Genomic DNA, 22,841 nt, shown 5'->3' on the forward strand with positions numbered 1-22,841 from the left:
ACAATAATATCTTATTGCATTTGTAAATGTAAATAGCTAACAGCTTAGCATTGCGCTTTAGCACCATGAAACATAAAACCAACTCCTTCCGTCTGCAGCGGAGGATTGTGGGTCTTGAGGTTTGAGGAGTCACGTTGTGGATCCAGCATGGCAGCGAAACAGAAAAGGTGCGTAGTTATTTTTATTTACTTCATGCTGTTTATTACGAGGTTCAGCTGTTAATTTACGACTCGATGTTGTGTAGCTAGTCGGTGAAGAGGTTTGTAAGTTTTTTACCACCATGGACTGCTGTAGTGTGTTATAGTTTACTCATGTGCTGTGGAGCTCGTCAGAAGCAGCTAGCATAAGTCAAACCCTCGCTAGTTGTCCAGTATTTTCTTTTCGTTCTTCAAAGACACTTTTTCCAGCTGGTTAACTGACCTGACATGAAGCTATACTTCAGTTAATATAAACAACTGAATGTAAGGTTGACGCTGCCAGCTGTAGACAACACACTAGACAAAGTTTCCCCACATGTTGGCTAACCCATTTCATCTGAACTGTTATCCTTCTTGTAGAATTACGTTTTTTGTTCTGCAAATACATTTTATTTTTGAGTTTTGCTTTTCCACAACATGGAGATCCAAACAGACAAATCGACCCAACAAAACAGAACAAAATAACATAAAACCAACAAACTGCCAGCTCACAGTAAAGATGCACATGCATGTCAATCCCTGCTATGACTGAAATATCCATAGACGGACAACAAACTTGGGGTGGGAATTAGACAAGGTAACCCGAATTTCTTCAAGCTATAGACAGGAAGCCTTGTCATTCAGCCATTTTTTAAAGCATGGAGGGGAGACATACTTTCACTCTCTCGGGATAACCCTTTTAACAATGATCATACCAAACATGAGGGCTTGTTGTAATGTAGAGGGAGGAGTCTAAGAAAAATCAGAGCAACCTAATATCACTAAAAGGCCATCAAGGATTAGCTGCCCGCTGTATATGTCACTATACAACTTAAACATTTCGTACCAAAACCTTGTGACAATTTGTGTCTGTCATGCTTTCTTCTTTTTGGAAAAAAAATGTTCAATTACCGATCTAGAAATTCTCAAAATTACATCTCCTTCTGCTCCCTCATTCAAATCATAATGAGGATTTTTTTTTTATTAATTTGTCGTGCTGGAAACAAAATGTCTTGTACTTCACTGTAAAGTCTATTCTCAGTGTATGTTCAGTTTGATCTCATGGCCACCCCTTTAACTTGGATTTTTAGTGAGGACAGAAACTTTCCACCTTCATCAGAAGTATGTGAAAACAGCCCTCTATAGTGTTAAACCCTGCACATACATCATTCTTCCCAGTGAAGCTAGAAGATCCAACTCTACTGTGAACAAAAAATTAAAACACACTTTTGAGTGTTGACGCTGCCAGCTGTAGACATCGCTGTTTACCCCCAAGTGCTGACCAACTTATTTCATCTGTTGAACTGTTGTTCTTCTCGTAGGAAATTAGAGGACCTCAGTGTGGACGAGTTCCTGCTGTCAGGTTTTGACTCTGCAGGTGAAGATGAACCTGAAAAAGAGGCTCCCAAACAGAATAGACTCAAGAAAAAGAACAAGAAGAACGATCTGAAATCTGCAGCTTCCAACAAGTGAGTCTTTTGCTTTTGAACCATTTACTGTATCATACTGTATCACTGCAACATCAAACCCCCATAAGGATAGACATGAACGTTGAACATGTTTTGTGCATAATTTTTCCTCTGTAGAGATGAAAAGGCAGTGGGTAAGGCCTCTGAGCACAAGGAGCAGCTGTCCAGGTTAAAGAACAAAGATCCAGAGTTCTACAAGTTTCTGCAAGATAACGACCAAAAACTCCTGAACTTTGACGACACAGACAGCTCCGACGATGAGGATGAGAAAAAGTACCACACATTGCCATCTTCACTGGAGGTAGGACAGCTGATATTCATGATGAGTTTATCATGAGTTTATCATGAGTTCTCTTGTGAAAACAAAGATATTCTCTCTGTTGAATGCAGGAAGCCGACTCTGGTGATGATGATGATGAGGAGCAGGAGGAGGGTCAGAAAGGTTCAAAGAAATCCAAGAAGGGGGCGGATACTATTAAAGTCACAGAAAAAATGATTGAAGACTGGAAAGCTGCTATGAAGAAGGAACCCACAGCTCGGCTCTTCAGAGATGTCACCCAGGCCTTCAAAGCTGCTGTTGCTACAACCAAGGGTGAAGGAGGAGGTCTATGTCGTTACAAGGTGGCTGACAGTTCAGGTAGGACATCATGTTTGCCTCTAGGTTCTGATGGTGGGTTACATGTGAACACAGTTTGGGATTGTTTTGAAACATACAACTACAACACTGTTATTAGTATGTATATATTGTATAATGTATATCATTTATGATATGGAGCCACAAATATTTACATAAGCAGCAGTTTCCCTGAACATTTTGACTGATATAATGCACATCATATTTTAAGTCAGAATCTATTCCACTATTATTCTACTAGATATTTTGATTTGTCATTGTAGGAAAACAGGTGTTATTAATAACATTAATGATGTCTCTGTATTATTACCATGTAAGCCATGATAATGAGCCAGTATGCACTAAACCAGGTCCCTGAAACAGAAGCAGCTGAATGGAATTAATCATTCATTTTTATTATTAACACTTGTGCTTTTCCTACAGTGACAGAATGTCTTGAAAAGGGCATTTTGACATGTTAAAAACATCTTTAGAGACATAGCGCAATTAGGTCCAGGCCCACAGAGGGGAAAACAATTCATTGTTCTCCATTGATTTTTGGATTGAGTAAATGTTCCTTGTTGTCACTCCTGTCTGCTAGCAAACAACAGAAAAAATGGCTAAATGCTGCTGTGTGGTAGGTGGGTTGTGCTCTGTCTTAACTGTTTGAAGATGTTCTATACTTGTCAACAAACCTTACTTTGAATATATGTAAACATGGTTTTCCACCAAAAAAAGTCAAAGTTCTCTAATGTTGTCTAATCACAAGCAGCCATAAAGGAACTTTACCTAAATAATTAGAGCAGAAATGGCAAAATTTAGTTTTAAATCAGGTTCAGTGTGAGCAAAGAACAAGTAAACAAGACTGTGAATCAGGTCAGACATTTGATGGCAGGTGTCAGTACTTCACAGTAGAGCCGAAATGAATGGTTAGTCAACTGATGGATTAATGAGGCGATCAGTGCAAAACTAGTCTGCTAAAATATTGATAATTTAGTAACTTTTAAATTATTAATCGAGGCGAAAATAGAAAAAGACAAACATGTCTTATTGTACAGACGGTTGAAAAATGAAAGGAAAAACTGTTACAGGCCCGAATGCTGGACCCCTACAGTAAGGGGATCTAATGGCTCTGATATGCTTTGGAGGGCATGGTTTGGGTCCACTTGTCCCCTTTTAAAGGGAGGGGTCGTTGCAAATTAATACAAAGTTATTCTGAGGGTCATGTTGGAAAAATATGAAAATGTTGCACATCTCAAAGTGAGAACATTCCACTTGTTTATTTGGTTCATATCACAACAGTGACACATTTCAGTACATAGCCTTCTTCAGAGTGTTTTGTTGTTTTGTAACACTCTGATGAACGCTCTGTGCCGAAACACGTAAGCGTTTAATTTAACACCTGTCTGCAGCTCTTCAAATGTGACAATTTGAATTTAGTATCTCTCGTTTTTGACTGTTGGTCGGACAAAAAGCTATCTGAAGATGTTACCTGCAGCTAAGGGAAACTGTCATTGACTTCTTTCACTATTTTCTACTTTGTACAGACTGAATAGTAATAGACTAATCAGAAAAAAATATTTGATAGATTAATTGATAATGAACAAGTTTTCAAGTGTTGAGGGTCGATACCCACCTCCAGTTTCAGGTGTACATTAATGTCAAAAAACAAATATGGTGACAAAAGCAGGACATGTTTGTTTCAGCTCTTCAACCTCAAAATGACACAGTTTCACAGATAATGAATTCTTTGATTTATCAAATATATGCTGAATGATACAATATGAAAAGTTGACCTTGGAGTAAATATGACAAATCTCTCTCTGTTCTGTCTGCAGTGTTCAACGCCTTGGTCCTGTTCTGCATCAGAGACATTTATGTGGCCCTGCAGAGGATGCTCAACCTGAAGCCAGATAAAGACCAGAAAAAGTATGAAGTAGATATCATATCTGCTGATCTCATCTCTTGATAATAGTTCACTTCTCACTCTGTTTTGTCTGCTTTGCTCTCAGGCTGGTGCTCCCATCGTCTAGTCCAAAATGGCAGAAGAATCAAATAGACGTCAAGATGTATCTTAGTGGAGTAGTTCAGGTTTGTTTTGTTGTTCTCTCCTTTGTGTCACTGCTCACTTCATTTCTGCCTGATTTATTTCTGTGAGGTGAATATGATGTTGTACAGGAGGATAAAATGCAGAGATGTTTTATTTGTTATACATTCATTGTTATTTACATGAGAACTGTACATCTGCCATGATGGTATCTTCCTCTCCTCCCCCTGAGGCCTAAAAAATCCCTGTAATAACCTGTTTTCCTCCTCCTCTCTCCATCTGCAGCTGTTATCCTGTCTAACAGAATCTACAGTCATCAGTGCTGTACTGCGGCACGCCAACCAGCTCGTACCTTATTACCTTTGTCTGCCCAAACAATGTCGGCACCTGGTTAAGGTAAGTCACCATTAGAATGACATGGCGTGTAATAATTCATTAACCTTTTGGATATACAGATCAAATGTGTCTTTATTTCTTCTGTTAATCCCCCCTCACATCTTTGTTTCCAGCAACTGATGAAACAGTGGAGCACAGGGGAGGAGACCAGTCGGGTTCTGGCCTTCCTGGCCCTCAACAAAATCTGCAGACACAAGCAGGACACCTATCTTAATCCAATTCTCAAGGTGAGCGACACCTCGCAGCACATGCTGGATGTAAAATGGGAGTTTTCTCTTTGTGCTTGCATAACATAAGTCAAAACACAATACTGTGAAATAAGAGATAAACTGCTATTTTAGTATTCCTTTTCATTTAAAGTGTTCATTACAAATACTTAAAACCATGTCGCGCCACATCAAGCATATAAAGCTAGTTCCAGGCTGTTAACTACAGTACTCTGATCTGTGATCTGTCCTGCTTATACTGTTCCTTCTCTCTACAGCAAATGTACATCTCCTACGTACAAAACTGCAAGTTCACGTCTCCCAACGTGCTGCCCATGATCAACTTCATGCAGCGAACTCTGACAGAGATGTACGCTCTGGACTCTCAGGCCACTTATCAGCACGCCTTCATCTACATCCGTCAGCTGGCCATCCACCTCAGGAACGCCATGACCATGAAGAACAAGGTCCGTTTTTTATTGATTGATTGATTGAAATACACAGATACTGAAATGCTTAAAATAAGGACTCATTTACAGAACTAGTCTATGAGATGGTCATAAAACTCTTGTCTTTTAGAGTGATTTAAACATTATTTTCAATTAAGTACATGAAATATAGTCCAGCGGAACTGGAGTGATTGAAAATACGTAACCATGTCGGTGAATTGCTGGACAAAATGTGTTGTTTTTTTTTTTTTTAAATCTAAATTGATTTTGACTTTCTTCCACTTACACTGAAAACAACACAAACCTTCTTTTTGGTAGCCTAATGCTTCTTTGACTTTTTTTTCTGGATTTTGATTCTTCTTAAGCAGAGCATGTCTAAATGAGCATGTAACTGAGCTGACTTCTTATGGAGGTTCACAGCATTTCTAAGTATCTAACAATATGACGCTGAATGTGCTTGTGTATGTGTGTTCTGTAGGAAACGTACCAGTCAGTGTATAACTGGCAGTATATCCACTGTCTGTACCTCTGGTGTCGAGTCCTCAGCACCCTGCACCCCAGTGATGTCCTCCAGCCTCTCATCTACCCACTCTGCCAAGTTATCATTGGTACCATCAAGTGAGTATTTTCATCATGTTACATTCCTTTTAGCTTTTATGAACATATTTGACAACATGCAAAAAGTTCAGATTCTCAGATGTAAATCTGGTACTGCTGTAAGTGAATAATCCATTAAGAGGTTTGTATTTATTGTAATAAATGTAAATCATTTTTGCTATGAAATAAGATTTTATTAGTCCCACAATGGGGTATTAATTGTTTACTCAATAAAAATGTTAAAGAATATATTGAAAAAATACGCACCACTATCACCTAGAGCCCAACGTGATCTTTTCATAAATACTTGTTCTAGACAGTTAGACCAGTCTAAAACACAAAAATATTTAGTTTGGGTGTCCGCGGGGTCTTAAAAAGTATCAAGTATCATTTGATCAATCAAATGTCAGAAAATTAAGGCCCTTAAAAAGTCTTAATCGCGATTTTATAAAGTATTCAATTTTCTTGACATTCAAGCTTTGATAAAAAGTATCCATGAATGTATAATTTATTTTCCTCCTCGCGACTATTACAAACAACGATGTGTAGGGCTCGGGCTGTGTCCGAAATCACTCCCTGCTACTGCCTATATAGAGTGAGTGAGTGATTTCGGGCACAGCCTCACATAGATGGCCTTTGAAGAATTAAGAGAGAGGACTCTGGGATTTGATGCACTACTTGATGACTCAGAATAATTAAATGATAATGTAGGGTGTTATCGTGCTCTGTTGCAGTGCTGCAGAATGAATATATAATACAACAAAATGTCAAAATGTTTGCTTAAAAATGAGTTGGATTAATCAATTATCAGAATCTACATAGTAATCTATTTCTTTTAAAAGGGCATCCCATAAGCTTTTTAAACTCATCCAACTGGCCTTCCTTGGTTGTATTTCATTGCCCCCATCAACTTAGACCCACTTAGCATCAACAGCAGATTTACACATCAACATGAGTTCACAGCAAAAAATGAACAGAGCAGAAGAGAAAACAAGCCCCCTGCTGTGACTGAAGTGTTTGAGTGACAGAATGACTTCTGGCAGAAAGTGATAAATAAAGATTATTATGTGCAGAGGATTGCAGTGGTGCTGAAAATTGGCGAGTGGGAGTAAATAATGCTAAAATCTGACAGATATATCAATACTTAGGAATTTGTTGAATTTGATGATTGGGAAAAATGCATTATGTATTGTACATAAAAGAGTTTTTACTTTAGGCAATCTAAAAATATTGTAATTATAATATCATTTTTTGTTCAACTGTGTAACACACAGCCTCTACTACACATCTTCTGTCATCTTTGTAGGTTGTGTTTGTATGCATGCAGCAGTGTATCTTTAAAAGTGAATAATGTATGTATTTTTCAGATTTTTTTTTTACTTTACAGATAGTGCTGTCATCCACAAAATCTATTTTCAGTTATTTTTTGACAGTCAACTGAAATTTTGGCAGACAAACTTCAGGCTTTATATTCAGTTAATCACTTTTGAGGTTGAACCTACCCTGACATTGTACATTTTATCAACAGCAGGTGGAGACATTGACCACTGTTTTCTCTCTCTGAACAGACTGGTGCCAACATCAAGATATTACCCTCTGAGGATACACTGTTGCAGAGCCCTCACCCTGCTGTCTAGCAGCACCAACACTTTTGTACCTGTTCTGCCTTTCCTCTTGGAGGTAAGATTTCCTGTCATGTCCACCGGTCACCTTGTATAAAAGTGGATCTGAACAGATCAATGCAGCATGTGCAGACAGTGAAGTTTCCAGAGGCCTAATCTGAAGCTGAACTGAGAGATAGTCCTCATTTATGCAGAATAAACAACAGTCAGTTGGTTTTCTTTGTCACAAACGGAAACAATGTAAAGGTAGATGTGATGAAATGTTCCGTCGGTGGTTTACTGTGGAAAAACTTCAGTGGCGTATGAGATGCATTTTGGTCTCAACGGCCACAACTGAAGGGGCTCAGGAGGAAACACATCGAAGGGTAGCACTGTGTGTGTGTGACAGAGAGAGAGAGAGAGACCTTTGTTATCAGACCAATCCCAGGTCACCAACTGACAACATTTTCTCTGGGTCAGGTGTTAAGCATGTGATTGTGTGTCTGTGTGGAAGTGTGTGCTAGTGTTTGTGCATGCTGTGGTGGGGGTCAGGGGTGGGGTGTTGTGGTTTGGCGGAGGAGAGCAGCGTGCTGGCGACAGCGACTCCCTTAAGCCGCTAGGAGTGGTCAGTGCATGCTTACAGGTGTGTGTTTGTTGGTCATAGTGTGTGTGTGTGTGTGTGTGTGTGTGTGTGTGTGTGTGTGTGTGTGTGTGTGTGTGTGTGTGTGTGTGTGTGTGTGTGTGTGTGTGTGTGTGTGTGTGTGTGTGTGTGTGTGTGTGTGTGTGTGTGTGTGTGTGTGTGTGTGTGCGCATGTGCATGCATGCGTGCTTGCATGCAGCAGTTTGACCAAAACGATAAAGTCACGGTTGTGGTTTACACTCTGGTCCTAACATGCTGTTCAGACCACATCCTCTTTGCCTATGGCCCACTCCCCACCTCTTTTTTCCTGCACTCACACTCAGATCCCCCTCCCCCTAGCCCCCAACAGCAAGCAGTGTTTATTTGTGATGCACGATATTTCCTGTGTTTTTTCTCCTTTACTGTTCTCCTTGTTAAAGGCAGGCTGAGGTACACTGCTACTGTTTTAATTAGAGCAACAGAGGCAGCCCCTTCCTCCTGTGTGTCTGTGCCTGTGTGTGTTCTCGCATCTCTGAGGGGGGTGTATGATTTGGAGCTTCCTGCTTCAGTAGCTGTGTGTGTGTGTGTGTGTGTGTGTGTGTGTGTGTGTGTGTGTGTGTGTGTGTGTGTGTGTGTGTGTGTGTGTGTGTGTGTGTGTGTGTGTGTGTGTGTGTGTGTGTGTGTGTGTGTGTGTGCGCACGCATCAGGGTTGGCCCATGCCGTCCCACTTCCCCCTGGCTCCCCCGCAGACCGCCACCACATCCTATGTTTGTACAGACAGCACCGGCCAGCAGCGCTGCTCTGCCTCGCACACTGAGCACATTAACGACCACACAGGCGCACACATGCACACACATACACACTAACGCACAGAAATGCACGTAGATACGGGGAGTCAGAAATAGCTCGATACACAAATACAAGACAGAAATTCACTTGCGCACTGTGGGCAGAAGTGAAAGCTAAAGCTTGTAGACAAATAGCCCACACATTGGCTAGAATGTACTTTCACAGACTAAGATAGAAATGTATCACCACAGTAACACTGCAGCATGTAACATCAACTGTGGAGAATGATCATTGTCTGAGCAGAAGTTCCTAATATTAATATATTGCAGATGAAACACATATTGTATGTGTTGTTTTCTTGGCTTCTTGACTATTAATTTATAGAAGAGTGATGTCTTTAAGGGAATGAGGAGAAAAAAAATTGATATAAAAGAATCAGTCAATTCAGTCGTATTCATATGAAAATAGACATATGACAGGATTAGATGTCATTTCCGGACCAGGACCAGGTAAAAAATAAATTAAATTCAAATAATAATAATATAATAACAATAGTAAATGTTTAAGTAAATAAAATGTATACAAAAAACTTCAAACACACATGAACGAGTAATATCAAAGTTATTTTATTTTCAAGTTTATATTCAGTTTACATGGCTTATTAATGAGGCAATAGAAAGAACAGACCAGTTATGAATGTTGTCGGTCATCCACATGACTATTTTTTTAATACACTCCTTCAATATGATTGGATAATTGTGGCAGCAGGTGAATGATGAGGAGCAACATCCAAAAGTAATTCCTTTTTTAAAAGATACAAATCAAAGGAACTATAGAGAACAATAAGAATAATGGAGAACTAGAAACACATGGGCAACTATCACATGTTACCCACATGTTGGGTTCTGGGTTCATGCACAATGACAGATGTGCTCTCTGAAGATAGTGTGCATGGTGCAACTGTACCACTAAAATCATGAAATAATTTCTGAGCAGCTGCACCCGCTTTTTCTTTGCAGGTCTTCCAACAAGTGGACTTCAACAAGAAACCAGGGCGAATGAGCAAGAAACCCATCAACTTTGCTGTCATCCTGAAGCTTAACAAGGTCAACCTGATGGAGAAAGCCTATAAGGTAAGCAGTAGCTGATCAGATGAACGGTTCAAGTCTTGGTTAATGTTATTTCCACGTTACTACCTGACACTGTGTGTGTGAGTGTGCATAAGGGGATTGAGGGCAGCGCTAAAAGCCCCTTGTCAGGGCTCTAAAACTGGTCCTGAGTCGCCACGCTCAGTGCTGTAGCCAAGAGGATTGCAGCACGGCCCTCTGGGATTATCCCCAGCACTCCGCTCGATAGGGCTGTTTTCACTGCTGTCACCTGGGCAACTGCCACAAACCCCGGACTCGTACACTTAATACAAACCTTACTAAGGGTGCACTGATCTGTCTGATTCTGAAAATGTATTAGACCTTATAGGCTGGAAAAGTTTTCATTTATATTCACAAAGAGAGGCTGTGTTCGGTGTTGTTGTTTTTTTTAAATTTCTTTTTCCTATTCTTGTTGTCAGTTAGGCTCCAAATTCAATGTGCCATTATTCTGTTAGCGCCACTCACAGTTTGTAATTTTAGAATTAAAAAAAATCCCAGTTTCCCAGTTATAATTACAACTTGGAGGTAGATGTGAACACAATGTGATATATCTATCCCACCAACGTCGTTTTCAGTTGACAGGGACACTGCAGTGGTTGCTAGGAGCACATAATTTACAACTGATTAAGCCTCCAACGAAGCTCACATGTCTTCTCTAAGTGTGGAAACTGTGGTCAATTAATACAACAACAACAATAAGCACAACAACTGTCTTGAGTCACCAAACAAATCAGAAATGTGGGCCTTCAACATTTGGCTAGTCCAAACTGTCTGTCATGACTGGGCTGCTAACTCAGGATCAGTTTTGATGTGAGTTGGTCTCAGTTGTCTCTTTGCACTGAATTTAGTTGCACTGCAAAGAGGAAAATAATAAAGTGAAATGTTACACATCTGAGTGAAGTGTGAATATTGCTTGTGAATGTTGCTGTGCTGATGCGTTTCAGGACGGGTTGATCGACCAGCTGTATGACCTGATACTGGAATATTTCCACACTCAGGCCGGCTCCATCGGCTTCCCAGAGCTCGCCCTGCCTACTGTCATTCAGGTAACACAACCTCTGTTTTACCTCACATCTCTACTATTAGGAAATGCTTTGAGTCATTCAATAATTCAGTAATGCTTTGTTTTCCCTTTGAGGTTATTTGTCTGTAGCCTATAAACATTTATTTTACTTATGTACACCGCTTAAACAACCGGCTTGATATTATCATTTTAAAAACGAAATGATTTACTGCTTTAAAAAAATGAATGAAAAACATTATGAATCTTGGCTCCTGGTTTATCTGGTCAGGTTTATTTTATAGCAGAGGAAAATGTGAAGTTTACCACAAACATGAAAGAGTCAGATGATAAATAGTTTCTGATTAAGAAATTGGATGAAACTCAGTGGTTGCTCAGGTATTCCCAGTGCGGTAAGTCTCTCTCCACAGCCAGCAATGCAGAGGCTACTGAATCCTTCCACCCGCTTCTTTCTTACCATAAAGCAGTGTTTGAGCTGTTAGAAATCATAAATTTATACATTTCCCTATAGTTGAGACACATAGTTCTAGATGGGTTTGTATTTATTGTTCTAGTGACACCAAAGAAGTTGTTGATTTAAATGTGGAAGTTTTATTCTCCACTTTGGACACTGCAGCTTGACAAAAAATAATCCTAACAAAAAGGTCAAACTTGTTCTGAAGCTTCAATCACACATTTCATGACCTTCCTCAGCAGATGGACTTTGCTCAGTTATCAGGAGAAAGTTTAGTTATTATCACACATGAGTATTCAATTTCAATCTCTGGCACCTGCTGTGATTGTCCTCCTTGATCTTTCTCCGGCCATCCACTGACTCTTGGTTGATGACCTTTGACCTCTTCCCAGTGACCGTTTCTGCTCAGGTATTCACAGGCAGCAAATTTAGAAAGCCTTTAGGTAGTAACAGTGTAGACACAGACTGAGAAAGAGAGTATGACATCAACGAAGGGCCTTGGTAGGAATCATACCACAGACTTTGCAGTTGTGTCTTGACCACAAGGTTTACTTTTAAACTGATCGTTGAAAAGGCTTTAGTGATACAAGATTTGGAAAATAAAATTACACCATTTCACCATGTCTACAAAAATGAATAGGACACATTTAAGTGTTACAGAAGGACAGAAAATTAGATTGATTCAGTCTAAACCAATAAAGAAGCAGTGACACTGAGCATCATTCTCAGAGATTCAGATCAGCCTGAATGATGATTCAGGTCTTGCCAGGCTAAATCCGCTCGCCTCAAGGGAAACAACCACCAACCCTCCTCGGCTCTGCCTGGACGCAATGTATGGGTGGACTGGATGATCCTTCACGCTGCTTGCATCTTTCTCATACTCCCCCTCCATGTTCCCGCAGCTGAAAGCGTTCCTGAAGGAATGCAAAGTGGCCAATTACTGCAAGCCAGTACGCCAGCTGCTGGAGAAGGTACAGGAGAACAGCAGCCACATCACAGGACGGAGACAGAAAGCCGCCTTCGGAGTAGCCGATGCCGCCGCTGTGGTGAGTGTGTGTGTGTGAAAGGAAGACTTAGAAAGGAAGGGCGGGGGAAAGACTGTCTTGTCCTGATTTTACAGGCCGCCTCTCCAAAGTCCTCACTTCACCTTTTATTGTCAGTTTGCCTTATCTTTTCCCTAATATTATGATGTTATTACTATAGTACTTTATAATAGTATGACTGAATTATAATATTACTTATGGATCTTAAAACAACTTTGTAAATAGTAAATGGAGTCAGGCAGCCATTTGAAGGCACAATTATACAGGTAAGATCAAGAATCTTAAAATGTAGTTGAATATAGTCATACTGGCTATCACTCTTTTGCTAATTTATTTAAACAAAAGTAAATAAAAACACACACATTACAGTTAAAACTGTTTTAACGGACTCATTAAATCTGTACTGATTTATCTGTTGTGTGATTTTTATATTGTCAGATGATTATTTTCAGTGAGTCATAAGGCGGTATAATTATAACATCAGTAAAAGATGAATTACAACCCTGATATGTAATAATTATTGGTTCATGCAACAATATGTTTTATGATGTACCTTTCGTATCAGCTTTATTGAGTTTCCTATTCACTTATAACAGTTTTACTACGGTAAGTTATTACATTATCATTTGCTACACTTTGCTTTATTAATTCACCTTATTAGCCCTGCTGCCACCTGTATCCTACCAACTTCATGTATTTGAAGGGCTGTACGATGCTGTGTTGAGGCACTTGTTACCCCAGAATGTTTAGGCTGCATGCTGTTTCATCGAGAACCGAAATAATGCATCAAAACACAAACTATGTTGAAATATTACAGCACTGTTCTGCTAATAGTGCTAATACTCAGGGGTCCACTCATCAGTTCAGTGTTTTTTTTTTTTTACTATTGCAGATTAGTCTAAATATTTTAGTTTTTGAGTGAATCAGACACTCGAGATTTACTTTTAAAAGATGAAATTTGATAATTAATAATAAATGTAACGTACATTACCAGTTAAAAGATGATGTGTCCAAACTATGGACTGCTCTTGTACATATATTCAGCAGTGTCAGAAGAACACAATCAGCAAAACTCAGACTGCAAATGATGAGGCTGTCCATTAATCCCTCTGGTTAATACATAAATCAAACCTAATGAGGAGTTGTCTGCTGTCACATCGCCAGCTTTTGGCTAGATGGTGCCAGCTGCTAACCTGACGCACCAGATGGTTTGTTACACTGAACCATCTGAGAAATCTTGCTTAGAAACAGTTTGGAAAAGGGCAGGCACTTTAAAAAAATACTTGGCAGGTGATTGGATGAACCATCTGTCTATCACCAGTCTATTGCGGACTATCACTTGTCACTGTTGTCACACCTAAACCAGCCTGTAGCTGCCAGTAGTTCTAGGACGCTGATTGGTCCGAACCACTGGTGGTTCAGTCACAAGCGTGGAACTAGAAGCCTGACATGATAGATTCTTGCATGATCTCATGATCTCATGAATCCAGCTGCCTCTCAAGATAAACCACCTGCTGTGGTGTGTATGTTGTATGTCAGCAGTCAACCTGCTCAGTCCTCTTGGAAACTCAGCCTGAGTGTTGTGGTGCAGTTGCAGGGCAAAGATAAATTTGAACTGGATGGCGAACAGAAAGACTAAACTTTTCTTTTGGGCTCTGGTCCAGTTGAGGCAGAGGCTGCAGGCTGTCGGACAGTCCTGACGGTGAATCCCTGCAGGCAGCAGCTGATAATGGACGACACTTCCCTGTGTAAACTCTGAGACTGGTTAAGAATGACCCTGTGGTTATTGGAAGCTCTTATAGGCTTTTGAACCAGAGGCGCCTCTGCCTTAATGAGCAGCTATTAGTGTGTGTTTGTGTGTGTGTATATGTGTGTGTCAGAGCTCATTTTCTGTGGTGACTTGCTCTCTCTGCATGCTACCTGTACACAATCACACACACACACACACTTTACATGGCTGTTCTGCCACTGAGAGTCTTGACGTGTACCACTGATTAATATTTAAAAGCGTTTAAGGATGAAATTAAAGACGATGGTCTTTGTGTAATTTAGCTGATGAGAAAATGTGTGCATACACACATTGAAATGTGCGTGTGTGTGTGTTAACAAAGTACAACAGACAGACAGCACGGCACCGCAGCAGCGCCAGCCCCTGTCGCCATGGCTCTCTGCTCAGCAGAGGCTGTCGCCATGGTATCCACTCCCTGGCATCGTGGTAGCGGTGGAGGTGTCACCGCAGGCAAAGGAAAGGGGACAGCCTTGCTGCTGCTGCTGTGGAAAAGGCCACGGCCCCCCTCCGGCCACCAGCCCCCTGCTGACATGTCACCCAAACTGAGAGCTAGCCTAATTAATGATGCCCTGCCTCTATCCAGGTTGCACTCTGGTGTTGCCTGAATGGGGAAATGTTGTGTTTGTTTGTTAAGTCTGGACTGAATTTAGAAGTAGTTTTTCAATTTTCATTTTCTTACCGTGCCTCTCTTTTTTTTGTGTGTGCAGTGTCACCCATCTTAATAGCTGCACAGCAAATTGTTGTAAACGTGTTAAGCTAACGGACGCAGGAGGCCGTAGTCTGTTCACTCTATTGGATTTGCTGGTCAGATAATGTGATTGGACATAATCAATATCATCCACAAAGACCTTTAAGGGAAGGCTGGAGAAGATCCGCTGGTCTCCTCTTTCAGAAATCTTCAATCTGTCTGTTTTCAGCATCTTCTGACTCTCATCTCATTCTCCTGGTTGATTGATACGATGCTGTGAAAGGGTTCTCTCAACAGAATCTGAAAATAACTACCACCTGTATTCACATTTACCAAGAGGCTGCACACATATACTCACTTACAGTATACTTGCATACCCACCCACTCATGTATGTATCTGTATTTGAACACTGTGTCCTCTTCCAGGTGGCTTGGGAGAAGCAGGTCCAAGAGGAGGGGACTCCTCTCAGCAGGTACTACAGCCAGTGGAAGAAGCTGCGGGAGAAGGAGATCCAACTGGAGATCTCTGGCAAAGAAAGGGTAACTGTCCAAGCAGCAAACCACCAACATTTTCCTCACCACACTCAGTCATCATGATTCATTCCTTTTTCTTAATGAATGCCAGCATTACCCACAAGAGTCAGGCTTATACATCATGATACAGTCATGCTATCTAGTGGGAAAATTTACTGGCAGAACAATTTTTTTATGATCATCACCATTAACACAATAAAAAGAAGGCTTGTGTATTGACCCTGTTTTGTATTTTGTGAAGATGGAGGATCTGGACCTCCCAGAGATCAAACGCAGGAAGATTCAGGAGAAGAAGGCAGAGGACAAGAAGGAGTTCAAGGATCTTTTTGAGTCTGACAGTGAATCTGAAGATGATGATGCAGGATTTAAAATCAAAGGTAAAATGGATCACACACTGAATTTTTCCCTGAAAATGAGGCAGTTGTTTTGACTTATGGAGCAGTTGGCTGTGATGTACTGCCCATCATGGCCTCTAGGGGGCTGTGTTTTGTTACAGCCTGGGTTTCCACTGTGCAAAAGCAAAGTTTAAGAGGTGATGACAGCTCAGCCTGATTTACTGTTATCTCTGAGATAGTGAGTGTTTTGGGGGAAAAAAAGACTTGGCTATGTGAAGCAGATGACCTGAGGAGCAGTTTGCCACGAGGCTCTGAGTTATTAAAACATCCACAGAGACGTTTTCTGTGGAGCTGAAGATGAAATCCCAAATCAAACTCAGGAGAAAATCTCTTTGCTTATCAGTGCTCTGTCCGCAGAGAGGAACCATCAGCTTCCTGCGTGTCTCGTCCTTTCAGGGTCGTCCTCAGGTCAAAGGCAGCTGCAAACCTCACTTTTACGGCTTTACACTCGGACACGCTCCAGGCAGAAAAAAGCCCTCCGCAAGGTCACAGAGGAAAGGAGTAGGCGGCAGGGGGATTTTTTTTTCCTTTAATGCATCTGGACTTCATTGTAGGGAGAGTCCCCACAAACGGATGGGCAGCTGCCGGCAAGCGGCGGGCCTCCGCCTCTCACTCTCTGCCCCCCCCCCCATTTCGCCTTCCCTCCACCCCTCCCACCCCGCACACACACGAACTGAAACCCCCCGACAGGAAGTACAGGCTTGGATCCCAGCGGGGGTTCCTAATTCAAACCAGCCCAGTGGAACAGCCAGAGGTGGCCGCTCCCACTCCTCTCTACCTCTGTCTCTCTTTCATTCTCACTCTCTCACTCACTCTTCCTGGCTCCGTGGGCTTCAACCAGCTGCCCCCGCATGTCCTCACAACACGTGTGCACACACACACACAGCGATGATGCACAAAATGCACACCCACCACCCTGTCGTCCAGTCTTGAAGAGCCAAAAGCTTTTGGGCAGCTCACCAAAGCTCTTTGTGGTCTCACACACTCCCGGAAAGAGGGGGAGTGTGAGAGGAGGGGGCCGATGATTTAGATTGATGTGTGTGTGTGTGTGTGTGTGTGTGTGAGGCGATGGCAGTGTGTGAGGGTAGTAATTCTTCCAGGTCATTTAGGGGCAACCTCTAAGGTACTACTGAAGTCCTGTCTGAGCAATGGAGAACTGGAGAACATGTTTTTTCAACTTAAATTTTGATATAAAGGGAAGTACCTGATTTTTTTTAAATAGACATTGCTGTGTGTGTGTGTGTGTGTGTGTGTGTGTGTGTGTGTGTGTGTGTGTGTGTGTGTGTGTGTGTGTGTGTGTGTGTGTGTGTGTGTGTGTGTGTGTGTGTGTGTGTGTGTGTGTGTGTGTGTGTGTGTGTGTGTGTGTGTGTGTGTGTGTGTGTGTGTGTGTGTGTTTGCAGACAAGAGGAAGTAGCTATGTTTTGCTTCTCTCTCCTGCACGCCCCGAGCCTCTCATCACACCTCAACTTCAAAGCCTGTGGACCCCAGTTGTCCCTTTGGCTAGCACAACATACACACACACACACACACACACACACACACAACACTCACAACACTCTGAGTATAGCACAACACAATTTCAGACAAACTCCAAACTTCTCTCCAGCGAGCATCTGCGCACACACACGCACTCTCCCATCATCTTCGTAGCTGTGGAACCTGCCTGTTTATCTCCATTTGCTATATTTAGGCCGTGAGCATAAGATGTCTGAAATTGCCAGTAGTAAACTGTCATGGGTGTTTGTGCAGCAGTAGTGGCGTCTGTAATCGACTCTCAGTTCCATCTCAGGAGGAAATAGACACTTCCAGCTGCCTCTGATGCCTGGCCCACATAGAGGTGTCTCCAAAGTCCTCAGACGGCAGCGACGTACCAACACAAAACTCGGGAATGTCTGAGTAGAGTAACAGCAGACAAAAATTCAACGCAGTGTAACGTTTTTTTCCACTGTCTCCCCTCAGGTAAAAAGGGCAGGCATGGATCTGATGATGATGATGATGATGAAGAGCTTGAAGACCTGTCTGACATGAGTGATGATGGAGACTCAGGTTGGTACATCGATGTCCTAAAAGAAACATCTTGTAGCACTCACAAATAAGTAGTTTTCAAACATTTTTAAAAGGTTTACTGTGTATCTGTTCTTTTAGTGTTTATAGAAGAAACTAAATTGTCAAATATTATAGGGCTACAACTATTCTTTTCATCACTAATTTACCTTTTACCTAACCTTTTTAAAATTTCACGCAGCCAAAGTTGATTTGATTTTTGTCTGACCATCAGTTTAAAACTAAAGATGTTCAGTTTACCATTAAAAAAAAACAAAAAAACTCTCATATCTGAGAAGATGAAACCAGCAAATGTTTGGTTCTTTGCTTTAGAAAAAAAAATTTATTCGATTATCAAAACAATCAGCAATTCATTTTCTGTGGATGGACTGATCATTGCAGCTCTATAATATTAAATGCATATTCAAATACTCATTATTACAGAGGCTAGCATGTATTAAGAGTAATACTATGTAATTAATGTCATTTGTGTACACTCAAACTACTAGCTGCTCAATGTGTAGTGTTTCCTGTCTGTTTTCTAGATGATGATGAGGAGGAAGGGGATGAAAAGGCTTCCAAGGCTCCTCAGCCGCTCTCCTCCTCTGCTCTGATAAAGCTGGCAGAGGGAGACGAGGATTTGGTGGAGGACCTGGAGCTGTCTGACGATGACTGAGGTTCATGGATGCACACGCTCGAGCTCACATGAGAGACTTTTTATGCTCGCCATTTTACCAGCCATTCATACATCCTGATAATAATATTGGACATTTTTTCCCTGCTTTTGAATTTTGTATTGCTTCACCTGTACAGTACAAACATGTTCCAATGTCATTTTATTAAGCATTGAAATTGTTAAAAAAAAAAAAGAAAAAAAAAAAAAAAAGAAAAAAAATCCAGATTGTCCTTTGAATTTTTTTTAAAGATGCTAATTAATTGAAGCGTGTGCGTGCATGTTGATGCACCAGTGCTCCATACATGTGCACACCTGTAGGCACCCTCAGGCTTTGTGAGGACGCACTATTTGGAGAGGGCCATGAGCCTCGCTGAGCCGGGCCGAGCCAGGCTGGGCTGGCCAAGAGGAGGGATACAGAGAGGCGGGTGTTGAGCCCTGAGGCAGCAGTGCTGTGCCAGGCTGGCAGGGTGGCGTCTGATGCTGTGCCAAGACTCTCTGCCCAGGTGGTAGAGCAGCAACACAGGCTGGTCTGTTTCTCTGCCAACTCCTCACCCGCCCCCTGCCCAGACCACTGTCTTTTCTGTCTGTGTATTCACATGCTCAGACACAGCTTTCCTACACCAAGTTATCCCCACTTTACTGCACCTTTCTCCAGCATTCACCAGTAAACTAAAGGTGAGATTGGCATTGTTGCGATCTATTCACTGGTGCACAAAACATGGCAGAGAAGATGTTTGACATGGACTTAAATGCCACAAATGAAGATTTGAGAAACACTTTTGTGTCGTCACATTTCCTCTGAAGTCGTTTTCAGTGAATACAGAACCCTCTGATGAAGAGGCCCAGCCTAAAGCGAGGGGAAATCCCTGTAGAGGCTAGAGCGATCTGCTTCAGTGTCAACTCTTTGAAGCAGGAAGGTAAAGCGTGAGTGGGGGCTGTTCTCGGTTCTGGTCCTGTGTGTGTGTGGGTGTATGAGGAGGGTCAGGTTTATCCCCACAGGCAGGGAGGCCTTGGCCTGCGGCTGAACCTCACACTCTGACAGCTGGTGTTGACCTGAACTGTGCCCCCCATGGGTCGCCTCCCCTTCTCACACACACATGCATCAGGAGATCACATACTCCCTCACGCAGACTTGTAAAGAACACCTGAGGAGGAAAAGGCATCTATACGCTGTCTGACGCATGCACACAAGAGAGGAAAAGAGAAATCAGAGGAATTTCTTTAGGATTTATTTCACCTGTGTGGTGAATAGAAAAATAGGATGAAGACAAAGCCTTTGAAGGGAAATCTAGAGACCATTTTTAATTAATTGCTTGCGTAGTTTGAAAAAAAAAAAATCCATAACAAATTCAAAAACATTTGCATTAAGAGCTTTGTGCCTTTCTTTTCCCTGCAACCAAGAGAAAACAAAGTAGAAGTATCTTTGGAATCCATCTCAAGGGCTAATTATAATACATATCATAATCTGTTTTATCTACTACATCAAAAGTCCTATAAATATTATTTTCCTCATATTTATATGCTGAAGTAGCATTCAAGATTGGAGCGTCTTTTAATATTACACCTTTAAAAAAAAAAAAAAAAGTATGAACAAAAGTACCACCAAAGTTCAGCAAAGTCACATTTTTCAGTAAAGAAAACCTTATTCGTGCAACTACATTTAACAAAAAGTAAAAGTACCACGTATGTAACCTTCAGGATATTTTCATCTTAAGCATGACTGTACAATTTTGCATGTTTTTCCTACCTCCCACAGTAGTCAACACAAGCGTACAATGACGTAAGCCGTACACACCGTAGCCGTTTTTTCCATTTCAGCAACACTTTTAAGCTTTTTATATGTCAATAAATGACACCTGTGTCACCTCAAATAGAGTCCATCATGTGAGGCACTAGCCTAGCATTCCCCCTGTTGGACCAGTCTTTCTCTGAGACCATTAATGCAAAAAAGAAGCAGACACATAGTGAAACGTGTTTCCAATTCCACACATCCGGTCATCTTTGGTATCAGGACAGTGGAATGCATAGTTGCAGTGATAAGAGGGAGCTGGTCAGATCTGCTGCTGCTCAGCATATGATTCAATTCCAGCCTCTAAAAAGACAGCACGCTGCTGTTTGGCCTCGGGAAACAGGCAAGAAGGGAAGGAGGGAGAGAAAAGAGGGGTGAGGCGTCTCTTTTTAATTCCTGGGTTCTGCAGGGCTTGTGGTGAGAGCAGTCAGAGAGATAGAGACAAGAGAGAAAGTGAGAGAGCAGAGCTTCCTCCAGCCCAGAAAGGAAGGAAGAGTTTCCGCTAGCGTCTGACTGTCTGACTTGCAAGAATGTCGCATTTGTGGCAGGGCTTTGCTCCTTTTTTTGGCAGGCTGTCTGTGACCAGCTGTCTCCTTTTCCTCTTTCTCTATTCCTCTGTCGCTTCATGTGTCTCCCTTCCAACCCAGTTTCTTTGGATTCTGCTTGGCTACAGCCACCGCAGAGGAACTCAGAAGCTGATTGGTTTGCCGGACACGGTCCATATCGCCTGGTTGTCTTTTATTCCTGTCCAATATTTTCCCATAAATTTCAGCTTAAAGGTCCCAAGGTGGAGGGGGAGTTTATGACTGAGTCTGGTAAATATGGCCTGAGAGTCATATCTCTCAGGTTCAAGCTGACCCCCTCACTGTCTGCTCTACTCCTCCCCTATCCTCTCCTACGAAGGAGTTTTGGCCTCGTATCGTCCCACCACTGTGGAGCCGTTACCGTTTTCCTGCTTGGGGGAGGAGCACCCTGGGGTAGGGCCGCTGTATGGAGAAGAGCTACTGCTGGTGGAGATGGGTCTGTGGGGGAGGGACAGCGAGAGGGGCAGGGGGTTGTCAGATGGTGTGGTCAGGGGATCCCGATCCCGTTCTGGTGGGCGCAGGGCAGCAGAAGGTGGAAACGGGAACGCCAGCGGGAATCCAGTCATGTAGAAGAGCCTGCCAACACGCCGCGCCACCTGAGTAGACGAGAGGAGCACATATGACTGTCAGTACAGTCTGAAGGGTCGTATAATGCGTTCATGTTGTAAACTGTCTTTCAAAGAGAGAGAGAGAGAGCAGAAGAAGAGAGGCTGTGGGGCAGGCTAGTTTAAGGGAATCAGCTATGCTACGCTAGCAGTTTGTCTCTGGCCTATGGACAGAAACACACATTCCAACACTCACAAGTCCTCTTGATCACACACAAACACACACGCAGGTCTGTGGTGTGTGTACCTGTGAGCGGATCTTGAGCGCGGGCCCCAGCTTTAGTCCCATGGTGTTGAGCAGGTGCTCCTCAGTGAGCAGCGGTAAAGTCTCTCCGTCAATGGCCTGCTCCCGAAACACCTGGCAGAGACACAGGCGCTTCAGCCACAGGCCCGGCATACACACACAGCACACAAAGCTACACGTTCATTCGCACAAACTACAAAACAGTGCTTCTATTCCAAAATGTTACATATCCATTTTAAGAGAGAATAATACCCAATAAAAGATTATCATTAAACATTTTTACAATTTAATGGATCCAGTTGAGTTGTCTTACAGCGTCTTTAACTGCATTTTATCTCTTAAAGGGATAAAATGGTAGGAATTTCTTATTAAAAAAAGATAGATTTAGCTAACTCAGACTAATGAAGCCTTCATGTATGACATCAAAGTCAAGTTAGCAGGGAATCTCTTCATGCCAGGGCCAGAATCATTAGACCAATTACTCTTTCAACAAGTATATTGGCATGTTAGGTTCACTATTTTTTCCCAAAAAACAACAGTCAAGTGCTTCAATGTTCACTGTAATCACTCTTCCTGTTCATACTGGCAATTAGATCTCCTCCATAAAGGCACTTATGTAATGTAACTGAAAACCTGCAGTCCTCTTTCGGAACAAAAATGTGTTTTAAAGTTTATCTGAAGATAATAAAAAGAGGACATTTTGCAATAAAAAGAAAGATATTGATTTGACTTGAACAGCTGAAGCATTATGTTCAAATAAACCTTTAAATATATTTTTGCATAGAGAGAGGGTTGTGACCCCCCCCCCCCCCATCACTTTTTCAATGTAAGTGTGTTTGGAGGATATCTCGTGTTGCCAGGACAAC

General features: G+C 41.9%; 2 protein-coding genes across 2 annotated transcripts in view; one reads left to right on the forward strand and one right to left on the reverse strand.

Moving 5' to 3' along the window:
* Nucleotides 1–132: 132 nt before the first annotated feature.
* Nucleotides 133–18,947, forward strand: noc2l (NOC2-like nucleolar associated transcriptional repressor). Its single transcript, XM_062426741.1, has 18 exons — nucleotides 133–167; nucleotides 1,499–1,645; nucleotides 1,763–1,946; nucleotides 2,036–2,282; nucleotides 4,097–4,187; nucleotides 4,271–4,349; nucleotides 4,591–4,701; nucleotides 4,815–4,928; nucleotides 5,186–5,374; nucleotides 5,835–5,974; nucleotides 7,522–7,633; nucleotides 9,982–10,095; nucleotides 11,055–11,156; nucleotides 12,488–12,631; nucleotides 15,532–15,645; nucleotides 15,881–16,016; nucleotides 17,994–18,080; nucleotides 18,623–18,947. Exons 1-18 carry the CDS (start codon nucleotides 148–150, stop codon nucleotides 18,751–18,753), a joined length of 2,262 nt encoding a protein of 753 aa, XP_062282725.1. The 5' UTR covers nucleotides 133–147; the 3' UTR covers nucleotides 18,754–18,947.
* A 2,481-nt stretch (nucleotides 18,948–21,428) lies between these two features.
* The window catches only part of samd11 (sterile alpha motif domain containing 11), a 51,098-nt gene continuing 49,685 nt past the window's right edge, over nucleotides 21,429–22,841 (reverse strand). The window contains exons 12-13 of the mRNA XM_062426740.1: nucleotides 21,979–22,089; nucleotides 21,429–21,722 (exon numbers count right to left, since the gene is read on the reverse strand). Of these exons, the coding sequence (XP_062282724.1) occupies nucleotides 21,438–21,722; nucleotides 21,979–22,089 (396 nt within the window). The 3' untranslated portion in view covers nucleotides 21,429–21,437. The remainder of the gene's footprint in view (nucleotides 21,723–21,978; nucleotides 22,090–22,841) is intronic.

The sequence above is a fragment of the Scomber scombrus genome, chromosome 10 (assembly GCF_963691925.1).
Source record: "Scomber scombrus chromosome 10, fScoSco1.1, whole genome shotgun sequence".
NCBI lineage: Eukaryota > Metazoa > Chordata > Actinopteri > Scombriformes > Scombridae > Scomber > Scomber scombrus.